At 47.8% G+C, this 15,088-nt stretch overlaps 1 protein-coding gene across 2 annotated transcripts in view; it reads right to left on the bottom strand.

Moving 5' to 3' along the window:
* The window catches only part of SLC43A2 (solute carrier family 43 member 2), a 45,021-nt gene that overhangs the window by 15,294 nt on the left and 14,639 nt on the right, over nt 1-15,088 (bottom strand). For both annotated transcript variants that reach the window (XM_044248181.1, XM_044248180.1), the window contains exon 6: nt 1,079-1,171. In XM_044248181.1, the coding sequence (XP_044104116.1) occupies nt 1,079-1,171 (93 nt within the window). The remainder of the gene's footprint in view (nt 1-1,078; nt 1,172-15,088) is intronic.

The raw sequence follows: 15,088 nt of genomic DNA, 5'->3' as shown, positions 1-15,088 counted from the left end.
CACTGACGGGCCTTGAAGAGTGTCCATGGCAGATGCCAAAAAATATTTCAGGAATGAACAGATGATGTCTCCCTTTGCTCCTCTGTGAAGGGAGCGGAACACTGGCATGTGCCCTCCTGGTGCTGTGGTGGGGGCTGGCAGGTGGGACGCTCAGAGGGACAGGGCCTGGCAGTTGGAAAGCCTACTGAGGTTGAGCGTGGTAGCTGTTAGCTGTTGTGGCCACTGCCACCATTTATTTCCAAAGGACGGTCCGCAGTGTCCTGGCAGACTGCTGCCCAGCCCCCACTCCTGGCGAGAGGAGTAGGGGAGCAGGGCAGGGCAGAGGCAGTAAGACAGCAAGAAGAGGTGGAGGCGGAACTTGGAGGCTTCTCCACACTCCAGAAGTGTGAGAATCCCTAGAAGGCTACAGGATGGCCGGCCCCACCCCCTTCAAGTGCTTGGATTCCTTGGTGGCCAACCCACATCGTGACTCCTTCTCCTCATCTATGGCCTCCCTGCCCTGCACTGCAGGAAAGGGGATTTGCTTTGTGTTGAAGCCAGAGGTGGGAGAAACCGCTCCTGAAGCCCGACAAGAGCAACAGTATTTGGGGTGGAAACTGGGAACTGATGGACTGTGAGGTGTTTGCTTCCTCCTGACCCTGCTGTGACTTCCATGGGCTCAGAATTCTGCCTGGGAGGGAAACAGCTGAACCAACTTAGCCAAGAGCCCTGCTCCGGCCAATGGGGAGTAATAGCCCAGTAACAACAGAGGGGCTGGGTGGAGGTTTGGGGTGTGTGGCTGACTGGAGACAGACTAACTCAGCCTTTTCTCTACCGCAGCCCAGAGACGGCAGAAATGCAAAGGCGGCCTGCGGTAACGCCCTGCACCATATGCTTGAATCTTCCCTCCCCACAGCCTGGTGGTTTCCTTCCTCACCCCCGAAGTGCCCAGGTGCATCCTCCCAGGTATGTGTGTGGTGCGGGAGGGGCAACCCCAGCTCCCACAGTTACTGCCCTCTTCAGAGAAGGTTGAAGGAGCCTCAGGACGGGCCTCAGCTCAGACACCAGGGCCAGAGGGGGAGGCTGGCCACATCCTCACCTTGATTCCAGGGAAGGTGACTGCGGATGAGGCATAGGATCCAATCATCAAGGCAATAAACGTGGACCGAAGGTCGCCAAACATGTTGGGTAGCTGAAAGACAAGAAGGAAGGGGTCCCGCTTAAAGAATGGGCAGTAGACTGGTAGGGGGCAGTGGGGGAGGGAATCAGGGTCTCTTCAGCCTCCATTTCTTATCTGCTCTCCTCCCTGGGTCACTGAGGGGCAGTAATTACGCCTCATTGGAAGCTTTTCCTTTGGAACTGAGCTTGATAAGGGAGGCCAGATGAATGCTGAGCTCCGACTCCGGATATAAAGACAGAGCTGTTAGACTTCCTGGCTGGTGACTGTCCCTCCTCTCTTCAGGCACAAACCAGAGACCTTCCTGTCTTTGCAGGGTTTACACTGAGCTAGCAGCGAGCAAAGCTGGGAGCCTCAGGCATCCCTCAAAGGGAGCAAGCCTGTTAAAAATAAGAATCTATTTGGGGATGAGAGTGTCACTGTATAAATAAAAGTATCAGCGTCCCAGAAGGACCAGATGTCAGCAAAAGCTGCTTTCGGTTCTGAGACAGCAGGCTTCTGGAAGGTGCCCATCAGAAATCTACAGTTCCCTCAGGGCTGACAATGGGGCTAGCCTGGGATTCCTGCTTCTGAATTTCTAAGTGCAAGGAAGGCTCTCCCTCTCCAGGTGATGGGCACCTGAGAAGACCGATGGCAAGGAAAGACTCTGTCTTCCCAGCGAGGTCCCCATCACACCTCACATCAGCTCACTAACGGCCTGATACAACTTCAAAGCTAACACCCAGCCTGCCCCTCCCACCCCATGACTCCACACCAACCGAGGCATGGTACACTCGACAATGTATCACGGATTCAGACATTGGGCAAAGTATATCCTCCCCAACACCCAGTTCATAGCTGTCTCTCTGGCCTCCAGAGAGACTGCACCGCCATGTTGGGCGTCTCTCCCATCTCAGGCCCTCGGTGTCCTGACCATTGGGGATCCCTCTCTGTGTAGCAGTGCCAACCTGCTGTTCATATGGACTTCATCTAGGCTCTCCCATTTCCCCAGAATCATACTGGTTTTCTTACTCATGGAGCACTGCTGCCTGCGCAAGGGCATCCACTATTGCTGAATGGAGGCAGTCTGAACTTGACTATTCCTGCCCCTTGACAGGGAACAGAAACTTGCCATTTCTGCCTGTTTGGCCCACAGTAAAAAACGAGGAAGGGACACAGGGCGCCTGGTTGACTCAGTCGTCAGGTCTTTGCCTTTGGCTCAGGTTCGTGATCCCAAGGTGCTGGGATCGAGCCCTGCATCGGGCTCCCTGCTTGGCAAGAAGCCTGCTTCTCCCTCTCCCACTCCCCCTGCTTGTGTTCCCTCTCTCGCTGTGTCTCTCTCTCTCTGCAAACAAATAAATAAAATCTAAAGGGGGAAAAAAAAAAAAGAAATGAGTAAGGGACATCACCAAAATGAAACGCTTTTGTGCTTCAAGGGATACCACCAACCAAATGAAAAGACAATACACAAAAAAGAGGAAATTTCTGCAAATCATACATCTGATATGGGATGTGTGTCTAGATGCTATGTCTATAGATAAAGAACTCCTGCAACTCAATAATAAGGTAAGCTATTTTTTTTAAATGGGCAAAATATGTCAACAGACATTTTTCCAAAGAAGATATACAAATGGCCAAAATATACTCGGTATCATTAATCATACGGAAATGCAAATCAAAACCACAATGAGGGGCGCCTGGGTGGCTCAGTGGGTTAAGCAGCTGCCTTCGGCTCTGGTCATGATCTCAGGGTCCTGGGATCGAGTCCTGCATCGGGCTCTCTGCTCAGCAGGGAGCCTGCTTCCTCCTCTCTCTCTGCCTGCCTCTCTGCCTGCTTGTGATCTCTCTCTGTCAAATAAATAAATAAAATCTTTAAAAAAAAAAAAAAAAGAAACCACAATGAGATACCGCTTCATTCCCACTAGGGTGGCTATAATAAAAAAATCAGATACTAACACACACTAATGAGATTGCACAGGAATCAGAAACCCCATCTGCTGCTGATGGGATTTTAAGATGGTACCTGGCCACTTTGGATGAGAGTCTGGCTGTTCCTCAAACAGTTAAACACAAGAGTTAATCATATGACTTAGATATTTCACTCCTAGGTTTGTACCCAAGAGAAATGAAAAACGTATGGACTCACAAAAACTTGTCCATGAATGTTTATGGCAGCATTCTTCACAATATCAAAAAAGGGCAGGGCGCCTGGGTGGCTCAGTGGGTTAAGCCGCTGCCTTCGGCTCAGGTCATGATCTCAGGGTCCTGGGATCGAGTCCCGCATCGGGCTCTCTGCTCAGCAGGGAGCCTGCTTCCCTCTCTCTCTCTGCCTGTCTCTCTGCCTACTTGTGATCTCTCTCTGTCAAATAAATAAAATAAAATCTTTAAAAAAAAAAAAGGGCAAACAACCCCAATGCCCATCTGTGAGTGAATGGAGAAACAAAATGTGGTCTATCTCCACAATGGAATGGTATTCAGGCACAAACAGAAACAAAGCACTGACACATGCTGCAACACGGATGAACCTTGAAAACATTAGGATAGGTGAAAGAAGTCGCAAAAGACCACATATTGTGTGATGCCATTTATATGAAACGTCTGAAATGGGCAACTCCATAAAGATAGAGAATAGATGAGTGGTTGCCCAGGGCTGTAGAGGAAGCTGAGAGTAAATAGGGAGGAAATGCTAATGGGTACAGAGATTCTATTTGGGTGATGTAACTGATTATGGTGATGACTGCACAACTCTGAATATACTAAAAACCACAGAACTGTATATTTCAGGTGAATTGTATGGTACGTCAATTTGTCTCAATTTGCTGTTAAAAAATACATGAGTAAGATATGTTAAGATGTTTTGGCATCCTGGGATTAAATAGGAACATGAATAAATTTATAGTATATGGCCAATAAACCATTTTATGGCATGGGGCCAGGGTGACCATCCAGGCTTCCCCCAAATTCCTAGCACACAAAGAGCTCTTCTTCCAGCCCTCACGTAGAGTGGACCCTCTGTCCACTCAGCCTTCTCAGACAGGGTCTAAGGGGGAGAAAGAGCATAGAGAAATTCCCTCCAGCAGGAAACGGAGGAAATGTGACATGTTCCTCTGTGCCCGGGGAACCCTGAGGTAAAACAGAAAGGTGCCAGTCTCACTCTGCACATCCACTTCCCAGGTACGCTGTGGTTCAGAGGACTGCCTTGGTTCCTGAGTTCATATATTTGGGCTGCCCTGTGCTGGTTGATCCAGTAAGGCAGCCTTGTAGGGGAGTCACTTCTGGGAGGCATTCCACCTCAGGGAGAATCCAAAGATTTGTTTTGCTTATATGGAAGGAGGGAACCATTTCCATTGGGGATACCACTCCAGTCACAGGAAATGAAGGCAGAAAGGGGTCAAACGGGCTTGGAACCCAACCAGAAGAGCAGATAGAGGCCAAGTGCCTGGTATAGGAAAGGCTACTTGGTACAAAGTCAAGCCAGAAAAACGCTCTTGGTGCTGCAGGCACCTTTGGGCACAAAGAATGTCTCCAACAGGGGCGCCTGGGTGGCTCAGTGGGTTAAGCCGCTGCCTTCGGCTCAGGTCATGATCTCAGGGTCCTGGGATCGAGTCCCGCATCGGGCTCTCTGCTAAGCAGGGAGCCTGCTTCCCTCTCTCTCTCTCTCTGCCTGCCTCTCCATCTACTTGTAATTTCTCTCTGTCAAATAAATAAATAAAATCTTTAAAAAAAAAAAAAAAAGAATGTCTCCAACATTTCACAGGTCTGGGAATACTCTAAAAAGGCAGACAGCTTGCTAGCTAGCTAGCCCTTTTCCTTCTACCTTCTTAAGCTCACAATTGCCTTAACCCTAACCTAGGACAGAGGCCAAGAGAACAATGGACTTGGGGCTAGCAAACACCATGGGTTGTTTCTTTATTTAGGGGTGCCTGAGATCCAGGACAGGGAAGAACAGGAAGCTGGGAAAGGACACTGATTTCCCATTGGCCCACTGATGAGGTCCTTGCCTTCATACCTAGACAAGGACCGGAACCTTTCAGCTGCCCTCTTGCTGCTTGGCCTCTCCCTCCCTATAACACCAAGAAGTGTCTTAGCAACACCAAGAAAATTCTCCCCAATATGTTATTTTGGTCAACAGGGGGATTCCTAGGGGTCGTAGAGCCTCAGGTCAAACCATACTACTACACAGCCTTCGAGCCGACACCTACATCTTGTATTTAAATTAGGACTGTTTTTCCTGAGTAGAAAAGCAATTTATGGGCATGCCTGGGTGGCTCAATCAGTTAAGCAGCTGCCTTTGGCTCAGTTCACGATCTCAGGGTTCTGGGATCAAATCCTGCATTGGGCTCCCTGTTCACTGGGGAGTCTGCTTCTCTGCTTCCCACTCCCCGTGCTTGTGTGCGTACTCTCTCTCTCTCACAAATAAATACAATCTTTTTTTTTTTTAAGTGAGTTATGTTCATTGTAAAACATCTGAAACAAAGTATACATAAAGAAAGAATAACATAGGGGTGCTTGGGTGGCTCAGTGGGTTAAGCCGCTGCCTTCGGCTCAGGTCATGATCCCAGGGCCCTGGGATCGAGCCCCACATCAGGCTCTCTGCTCAGCAGGGAGCCTGCTTCCTCCTCTCTCTGCCTGCCTCTCTGCCTACTTGTAATCTCTGTCTGTCAAATAAATAAATAAATAAATCTTTAAAAAAAAAAAAAAAAAGAAAGAATAACATAAAAATCACCCTGATATAGTCAATGTTACTATTTTGATATATTTACCTTTAATCAGTTTCCTACAAATACCTATAACTTTTAAATAAAACTGGGATCATATGCTACATATTGTTTTACAAATTTTTTTCCTTTTACTTGATATGTTTTCTTTTTTCTTTCTTTAAAAAATTATTTAAGGGCACCTGGGTGGCTCAGTTGGTTAAGTGACTGCCTTCAGCTCAGGACATGATCCTGGAGTTCTGGGATATAGTCCCACATGGGGCTCCCAGCTCTGCAGGGAGGTCTGCTTCTCCCTATGACCTTCTACCCTCTCATGCTCTCTTTTACTCACTCTCTCTCTCTCTCAAATACATAAATAAAATATTTTAAAAAATTATTTAAGATTTTTAATTTTTTTATTATTTTTAATTTTATTTTTAAAAAATATTTTATTTATGTATTTGAGAGAGAGAATGAGAGAGAGCACAAGAAGGGGGAGGGTCAGAGGGAGAAGCAGACTGCAGAATCATTACCTGAGCTGAAGGTAGTCACTTAACCAACTGAGCCACCCAGCCACCCTTATTTTTATTTTTTTTTAAAGATTTTATTTATTTATTTGACAGACAGAGACCACATATAGGCAGAGAGGAAGACAGAGAGAGAGGAGGAGGCAGGCTCCCCACTGAAAAGACAGCCCGATGCAGGGCTCGATCCCAGGACCCCGGCATTATGACCTAAGCTGAAGGCAGAGGCTTTAACCCACTGAGCCACCCAGGTGCCCCCTTATTTTTATTTTTTAAAGATTTTCTTTATTTAGGGGTGCCTGAGTGGCTCAGTCCTGGGCTCAAGTCCCACATTAGGCTCCCTGCTCAGCAAGGAGCCTGCTTCTCCCTCTCCCTCTGCTTGCTGCTCCCCCTGCTTATGCTCTCTCCCACTATCTCTCTCTCTCTGTCAAATAAATAAAATCTTTTTAAAAAATTAAATACAAATAAATTTTTAAAAGACTTTATTTATTTGAGAGACAGCATGTACATGCTAGCAAGGGAAGGAGCAGAGGGAGAGGGACAAGCAGACTGTGCTGACTGTAGAGCCCCACGTAGGGCTCAATCCACAACCCTGAGATCATGACCTGAGCCAAAATCAAGAGTCAGCTGTTCAACTGACTGAGCCACCCAGGTGCCCGTTTTTATTATCTTTTATTTTTAAGTAATCTCTACACCCAGCATGGGGCTCAAACTCATGACCCCAAGGTCAAGAGTCTCATGCTCCACTAACTGAGCCAGCCAGGTACCCCTGAAAATGTTTTCTTAGTATTCACCTTCAACATAACTTGTAATGACGGTCTGGTATTTCCTTATCTGGATGGTCTGTAATTTATGCAACCATTTCTCTGATGTTGGAACTGAGGTCCTTTTTAATTAACATTCTTAATGATAAACATATGTGTACATAGCTATTATTCCCTTAAGGTAAATTCCCAAAAGTAGAATCATTAGGCAAAAGGGAATACACACTTTTAAGTTTCTGTGATATTCCATGCCAAACTGCCTTCCAGAAAACTTATACCAAATGGTAATTCCCACCAGCAACATAGTAGAGTGTCTATTTCATGGTATCCACTCCAGCACTGTGTGTTATCATTATTTTTAATATTTGCCACTTTACCAACATCCTTGTTTTATTTATCTTTATTTATTTATTTATTTTAACATTTTATTCATTTGAGAGGGAGAGAGTGTATGAGATACAGATCAATCATGAGCACAGGACAGAGGGAGAGGGAGAAGCAGACTCCCCACTGAGCTGGGAGCCCAAGCAGGACTTGATCCCAGGACTCTAGGATAATGACCCAAGCCTAAGGGAGATGCTTAACTGACTGAGCCACCCAAGCACCCAACACCCTTCTTTTAAAATTCACTTCTTTGTGTATATAAATGAAGTGAATCAATGATTGATATTTGCTTCAAAACAGTCTGGGTGGTGGGTGGAAACAGTAACAAAGCAAGGCTGGTTATGAGCTGATAACTGTTCAAGTTGTAAGATGGGTACACAGAAATCATTATACTATTCTCTCTAATACCACATATATAGAACTTATTCCATGATTTTTTTTAAAGAATTTTATTTATTTATTTGACAGACAGAGATCACAAGTAGACAGAGTTGCAGGCAGAGAGAGGAAGGGAAGCAGGCTCCCCGCTGCGCAGAGAGCCCGATGTGGGGCCTGATCCCAGGACCCTGAGATCATGACCTGAGCCGAAGGCAGAGGCTCCAACCCACTGAGCCACCCAGGCGCCCGTTATTCCATGATTTAAAAAAATAAATTTAAAAAATTTATATTTATTGATTACTAATGACTTTGAACACTTTCTACAATTTTTAAAATCAGTCATTGAGGGAAGCCTGGGTGGCTCAGTCGGTTAAGTGGCTGCCATCGGCTCAGGTCATGATCTCATCAGGGTCTTGGGATCAAGCCCTGCATGGGACTCCGCTCAGCAGGGAGCCTGCTTCTCCCTCTACCTGCTGCTCCCCCTGCTTCTCCTCTCTCTCTGATAAATAAATAAATAAATATCTTTAAAAAATACCAGTCATTTATATTCCTCATTTGTCCTTTTTCCTGTGAGGATATTAAGTTTTTCCATAAGGATTTTATACAGGCTTTTCATATATTAAAGAGTCATAGTTCATCCATGAACTGCAGGTATGTTTTCCTAGTTTGTCCTTTAACTTCCTCTTAGTTCTTGGTGGGTTTGTTTTCTGTTATTTTTGTTTGTTTGTTTGTTTGTTTTTAAATTTTTTATTTTTTTTTAAAGATTTTATTTATTTATTTGACAGAGAGAAATCACAAGTAGACGGAAAGACAGGCAGAGAGAGGGAAGCAGGCTCCCTGCTGAGCAGAGAGCCCGATGCGGGACTCGATCCCAGGACCCTGAGATCATGACCTGAGCCGAAGGCAGCAGCTTAACCCACTGAGCCACCCAGGCGCCCTGTTTTCTGTTTTTGACCAATACAAGTATTTAAATAGGAAGTCAAAGTGTGTGTCAGCTTTTAGGGTCTACCTAGCATTTCAGATGAAATCTCTGAAAAGAACATCAAGGGTGACTTTGGCCAGTGAAATCCAAAGTACAAACATCCCAGCTATAGTCAGTGTGTGGTAGCAATCGCAGAAGGAGAGGATCTCCCTAAGGACATTAATTATTTTTTAAATGTTAATACTAATTGCGTTTTATCCTTTAAGCTGCTTCCTTCCCTTCCTCCAAAAGCTGCCATGCCTGCCAGGAGATTTCCCTTATTTGCTGTGCCTAGGAGCAGCTTGATTAGAGAATTTTCCTTATTATTAAATAATAATATATAATAACAGCATAATTATATTAGTATAACATATAATAATAATAATAGCACTGTCATAATAAATTTTTAGTGCCTACTACAGGAATTATCTTTAAAACACTCAAAACAACCGTATAAGGTAGGTGTAATTTCTTACCCTTATTGGGTATAAAACTCAAGGATTAAAAGCGTCAAGGGACTCCCCCAGACCAGTCAGGATCAAATCTGGGATTCAAAGCGGGTCAGGTTTCTGCATTGGGCAGTACTGGGCTACTCTCCTCTTGGAAACCTCAGTTTGGTCTCCAAGGCAATTACCCTCACCTCTCACCTTCTATTTGTTCCTGATTAAGCTTTCAGTCTGCTCTCCCACTAGAGGTTTTCCACATCCCTTCTGATGCTCCTTTGGGACCTGCCAATGGTCCCGGGCTGCACCTTCAAATGGACTTGCATTTGCTGTGGACTTTCTTCTCTTTCATCCTCACATCTGTCTCCTCCTCCCTCCCACCCTCCCCGTCCTCCTGCCTCCAAAAAACCTGCTCTGCACAGAGCAGCTACTCTGAAGCCCTGGTGATGGGAGTGATGGCTGAGCACGGAGCAGAGTGCCCTACTGTGGACCTAGAGGGCTGGGTGGAGGGGAAGAACCAGCTGTGCTGCCAAGTAGGAAGCCAGACCCATTGCTACAGTGACAGATGACAGGGGAAAACACTCAGGACAGGCAGCTTCCTGATTCTGGCTTCACGACTGCACTCACAGGTGGGGAACACAGGCCCCCTCCCCAGGCTCTGGGTGCTTCCCGTAGCCACTTCAGCTGCTTCTGCAAGGGCCGGGGCTGGAACAGGCTTGCAGGGCAGAACCCGGCCTCTCCAAGCCCGCCTTGCTTGCTCGGGGATACAGTGGTGACTCATTCTCAGCCCCTCAGCCGCCCTGTAAACAGGCTCTGGCTGTGTGACCTTCCCAGAGGGGAAAACAGCAGCTGCAGGCAGCACCCGCCTGCCCCCCCAACCCCGGCCCTGAGTCCTGGCCACGGAACAGGGTTCCTGGACAAGAAGACCCAGAGGCCTGGGCTCCAGGATGGTGACGACAGGTTGGCCTCCTTGGAGGACCCTCTCTAAGATGCCTCTCTACTCAGGGGCCCCCACGACAGGCCTTGGCTGGCAGGCAGGGACAGAAGGGCCACCGTGTTTCCCCTCACACTGACTTTGCAAATCCACGGTCTCCCAAGCCCATCAGCTGGGGACAGGCCCCGGGTCTCAGGGAACAGCCACAAGGCCCCTTCCAGAGGTGAGCCTTGTCCAGAGGTGGCTGGTGGACACACCCAGAGCTCTGTACAACCTGTATAGGCTGGGATCCACGTACCAGTCTGGACAAGCAGACTCAGCAGAGCTGGGCTATTTCCCAACCCCAAACAACCGGGCAGCTCCAAGTGCACATTGCCAGGAAAAGGTCCTTGTGGTCACCTTTCCGCTCCACTGCTGCAAGGGGTGGGGAGGAGGGACTCCACTCCCGAAACTACCGCGTTCGCCTTCCCAGCAGGGTCCAGCCCTGCTGATGCCTCCACTACACTTTCTGCTCACCCCCAGACGCTGGACGTGTCACATGGTGAAGCAAACTCACAAGGGAAAACACCTTCTGATGGGTGAATTTTTCCCAGGTCAATGGTGATCAGCTGGCTATTTTGGGTTCTTAAGGCACAGGATAGAAACCAAAAGGCAGAAATGATTCCAGGCATGGGGAATTGTGTTCGCCTCTCACACAGGCTCCCAGAGGGCTGGCTGGGGTGCTGTGGGGATTGTCTCCTGATTGTGGAAATGGGTCGGCCAAGCAGAAATACCAAACTCCCACCCCCCACCCCACCCCCCACCAGGGCGCATGTGCTTCCTTGCTGTACCCTGATGCCTTTTCTTCATCTCTTCTCAGTATTTGAAGAAGGCTGTTTATTTTGTTTTCATCAAACTCTGGTCCCAAATCCCACGGGATCATTTCTTCCTCAGATTGAAAGTCAGATTTGAGTGAGTCAAATAGGAAAAGTCCACAGAGAAATTTTTCATTGAGGACCCTGACAACATTTTGTAACCGCTTCTCCAGGAGGTTTCCAGCTCAGAACTCCCTGTCCCACCCACATGGACAGGGGCTGGGATGGGGGGGTGGCGAATAATGAAGTGGAAAAGATGCGTCCACAATGTTGGCTGCATCTGCTCCCATCTCCAAGCAACCCCAGGCTGTGGATTGCAGGGTGGCGGCCCAAAGACACCGCCTCAGCCGCCGGCCGGTGTTTGCACTCCAGCCAATGAAGCGAGTTAAAGGGTTGTACAAACGTTAGACATTGGGCAAACAGACCAAAGTGTGCTGTCCAGATGTCCAGCGGGGAAGCTGAGGCTCTCTGCCCCAGGGAGTGCTCTGTTCCCATGGAGTATCACCCTCCTCCGAGGCTGTCTCAAGGCCCAGCTCAGACCCTCTGCTGTGGGCACCTGGGAAAGGCCCCCGACTGGCATGCAGCCCATCTGGCATGGAAGCCAGTCTTGCCCCTCTGAGCCTCCCCTCTAGGGGCAAGGATCACTCACGAGTACAGACCTCTCAGGCTCCACTGGCTATCTCGCCCCAGTCTGTGGGGGGAAAAGGCATTCTGCCAACCCAGGGGCCCCCCTCCACCAATGGGGTGATAGCTCACAGCCCCTGGTCACTTTATTTATACCACAGCTCATGCAACACAAACCTCCTTAGAACTCAGAAAGTCCCCAAATTAAGGTTTCCATGGCAACACATTCCCCCAGATTCCCAGGTTATCACATAGTGATTATCCAACACCCCAAAGAAGTTGTAGGAGATATGATTTAGGGAGCTCCTAAAGGTGACCCTGAAGACTCCTTTGTCCCCCAAATTAGAACATGGGTGGGAGACACAAACACAAAGTGCCATTGTGCGGCTGGCCTGGCGTCTTTGGGAGCCAATCCTGACAGTTCTGCTTTTTAAAGGCCTGGGCTGGGGCGCCTGGGTGGCTCAGTGGGTTAAGCCGCTGCCTTCGGCTCAGGTCATGATCTCAGGGTCCTGGGATCGAGTCCCGCATCGGGCTCTCTGCTCAGCAGGGAGCCTGCTTCCTCTTCCTCTCTCTCTCTCTCTCTGCCTGCCTCTCTGCCTACTTGTGATCGCTCTCTGTCAAATAAATAAATAAAATCTTTAAAAAAAAATAAAAAAAAATAAAGGCCTGGGCTGAATCAGAACGAGATCGGGCTCTGCTCAGCAGAAGTCTTGGCCAGCCCTAAAACACTGCCCAAGAGCTCCAGCTCTGTCCTCGCTGACCTGCTTCTCATTCCCCTTTTGGGGTCTATTCTGGAAAGGAGAGCCATGAGAGCCCTCCTCTGAGACCCTGTTAGACAGGAGAACACCCACTGAGATCCCCCAGGCCGGGACAGCAGTGGAGGGGGAACATGACTTAAAAAGTGCTGAGGGGGGCGCCTGGGTGGCTCAGTGGGTTGGGCCGCTGCCTTCGGCTCGGGTCGTGATCTCGGGGTCCTGGGATCGAGGCCCACGTTGGGCTCTCTGCTCAGCAGGGAGCCTGCTTCCTCCTCTCTCTCTGCCTGCCTCTCAGCCTGCTTGTGATCTCTCTCTGTCAAATAAATAAATAAAATCTTTAAAAAAAAAAAAAAAAAGTGCTGAGGGAGCAGGCCCATGTACACAGAAGGGGGGTGGTCAGCAGGAGGTGGGTTGAGGGAGTGGGTGTCAGCCCCTGCTTTCCTGACAGGGGACAGGAATTGAGCAGCTTCTTGGCGCCTCTAGACCAAAGGGTGTGAAGCATCAGATAACATATATTTTAGGTTTTTGCAGGCCAGATAGTCTCTGCAGAACTACCTCACTCTGCCCTGCAGCACAAAGGCAGCCACAGACAATAGTAAATAGTAGGCATAGCTGTGTTCCAATGAAACTTTGTTCACAGGGGCGCCTGGGTGGCTCAGTGGGTTAAGCATCTGCCTTCGGCTCAGATCAGGATCTCAGGGTCCTAGGATCGAGCCCTAGGGCTCCCGGCTCAGCAGGGAGCCTGCTTCTCCCTCTCCCTCTGCCCCCCAACCCTGTTCCTGTTCCCACGTGTGTGTGTGCTCTCTCTCTTTCAAATAAATGGATAAAATCTTTGAAAAACACACAAAAAACCAAAACTTTGTTTATAATCCTCCCCCCACCAACCACAGTTGGCAGCTTTTAAGCAGCATGCGTGAGTACTGGAAGCCGAGTGGGGTAGAAGGGCCCACAGGGACCCCCGGGGCCAAGCGCAAACAGACCCATCTGCAGACCCACCTCAGAAACAGCCGCAAGCCCTAGCTGACCAAAGGGCGACTTAAAACTGGGCACAGGGTACCAAAAAAGGAAAATTCCACACATTCCCATACCTCTCACTCCCCACCTGAACCACAGCCCCCAGCACTGCCTCCTGGCAGACAGTCTCTGCCTCCCTGTCCTGCTGTCCTGCCTGCTGCTCCCCTGCGGTGTGTTCAATAAACTTCTATCTCCTTTGTTCTTCTGCCTTGGGTGAATTCTTTAACCCACTGAGCCACCCAGGCGCCCCTGCCTTGGGTGAATTCTTCCACCGCCAGTCCTTCCACCCAGCTGGGTCACCCCACACCTACCAGTGGTCTGGATTTGGCCTGGGGGCAGCAGTTTGCTCACCCCTGCTCTAGACCCAAGAATGGAGACAAGCCTTAGGAGACAAGCCACCAGGCTCCCTTAAGCAGATCTCTGCTAACCAAACCCTTCAGGTTAACAATCAGATGATCTCACTGTGTATCTTGTGTACCTTTGACTCCCGGTGGGACAGTGAGGAGCTAATGCAAGTGTTCCTACGCAGTGCTTTTGACCTTCACACAGACCTATGAGAGGCTGATGAAAGCAACAGAGCCACAAAAAAAATGCACCAGCACGTACACAGTTTGCTTGCATACAATCTCAAGGGAAGTACAGCCTACCTTAAGCTTATTCATGATCACCCAGAGGCCTAAAAACCTTAGGGTAAGATCCCTTGCTCACCCAGAAAGATAGCAAATTTGTTTTTATAGATCAAAGATTTCTTACAAAACACTTAAAAAAAAAAAAACAGACAAATCACACAAAGAAACAATTCACAGAATATAAATGACCACAAAAAAAGAGGTGGAAAGATGCTCTGTCTCACAAACATAGAAAAATTTTTAAAAATCACGGTTATACCATTTTCACCAGATCAGACTGGCTAATATTTAAAAGGCTAATAACAAGGTCTGGGGAAAGGGTGTGGAGAAAGGGCCCCTCTTATCCATGCTGATACAATAGTATTAGGATGGAACCTGTGGGGAAGGCCAGCAATCCCACTTCCAGGAATTTATTTTACGGGAAGGTATGTACAGGGGTGTTCCCTCCAGTAACACCATAAATTGGGAAGACTAGAAACCAACTCAAATGTTCATGAGCAGGAAACTGGTTGAGTAAATTATGGTATATCTATATTATAGAATAACACAGAACTGTTTCATAATGAGGCGGAGCTCTAGAGTTTAAAATAATAAGGTAGATTTCTAGGTACTGGCAGAAAAACATGTGAAAAGAACTAAATGAAAAAGGCAAACTGATAACAGCCTGTTTTTTAAAAAAAGAACAACATTGGTATATGCAGATTTACATTCTAAATTGCTGAAGGTGTGCTTATAGAATTTTACAGCCTATACTTTCTATTCCTAAAATACTGACTTCTGAAAATAAAAACATTTTTGTCTATGATCATAAAAAAGGAATCCAGAAATCTAATTGTTATAGGCCTACTAGCCTCCTCTAAATGTTCCTTGAAAATTATAAGCTCGTTCTTTTTTTTCTTTTTTTCTTTTATTAGTAGTCTCCATACCCAACGTGGGGCTTGAACGCACAAACAGGAGATCAAGAGTCATAAGCAAGAGGGGGAGGGGAAGGG

This window comes from Neovison vison, chromosome 5, assembly GCF_020171115.1.
Source record: "Neovison vison isolate M4711 chromosome 5, ASM_NN_V1, whole genome shotgun sequence".
In the NCBI taxonomy this organism is placed as follows: domain Eukaryota; kingdom Metazoa; phylum Chordata; class Mammalia; order Carnivora; family Mustelidae; genus Neogale; species Neogale vison.
Note: the sequence above shows the minus strand (reverse complement) of the source record. Positions and strands in the feature narration are given on the sequence as shown.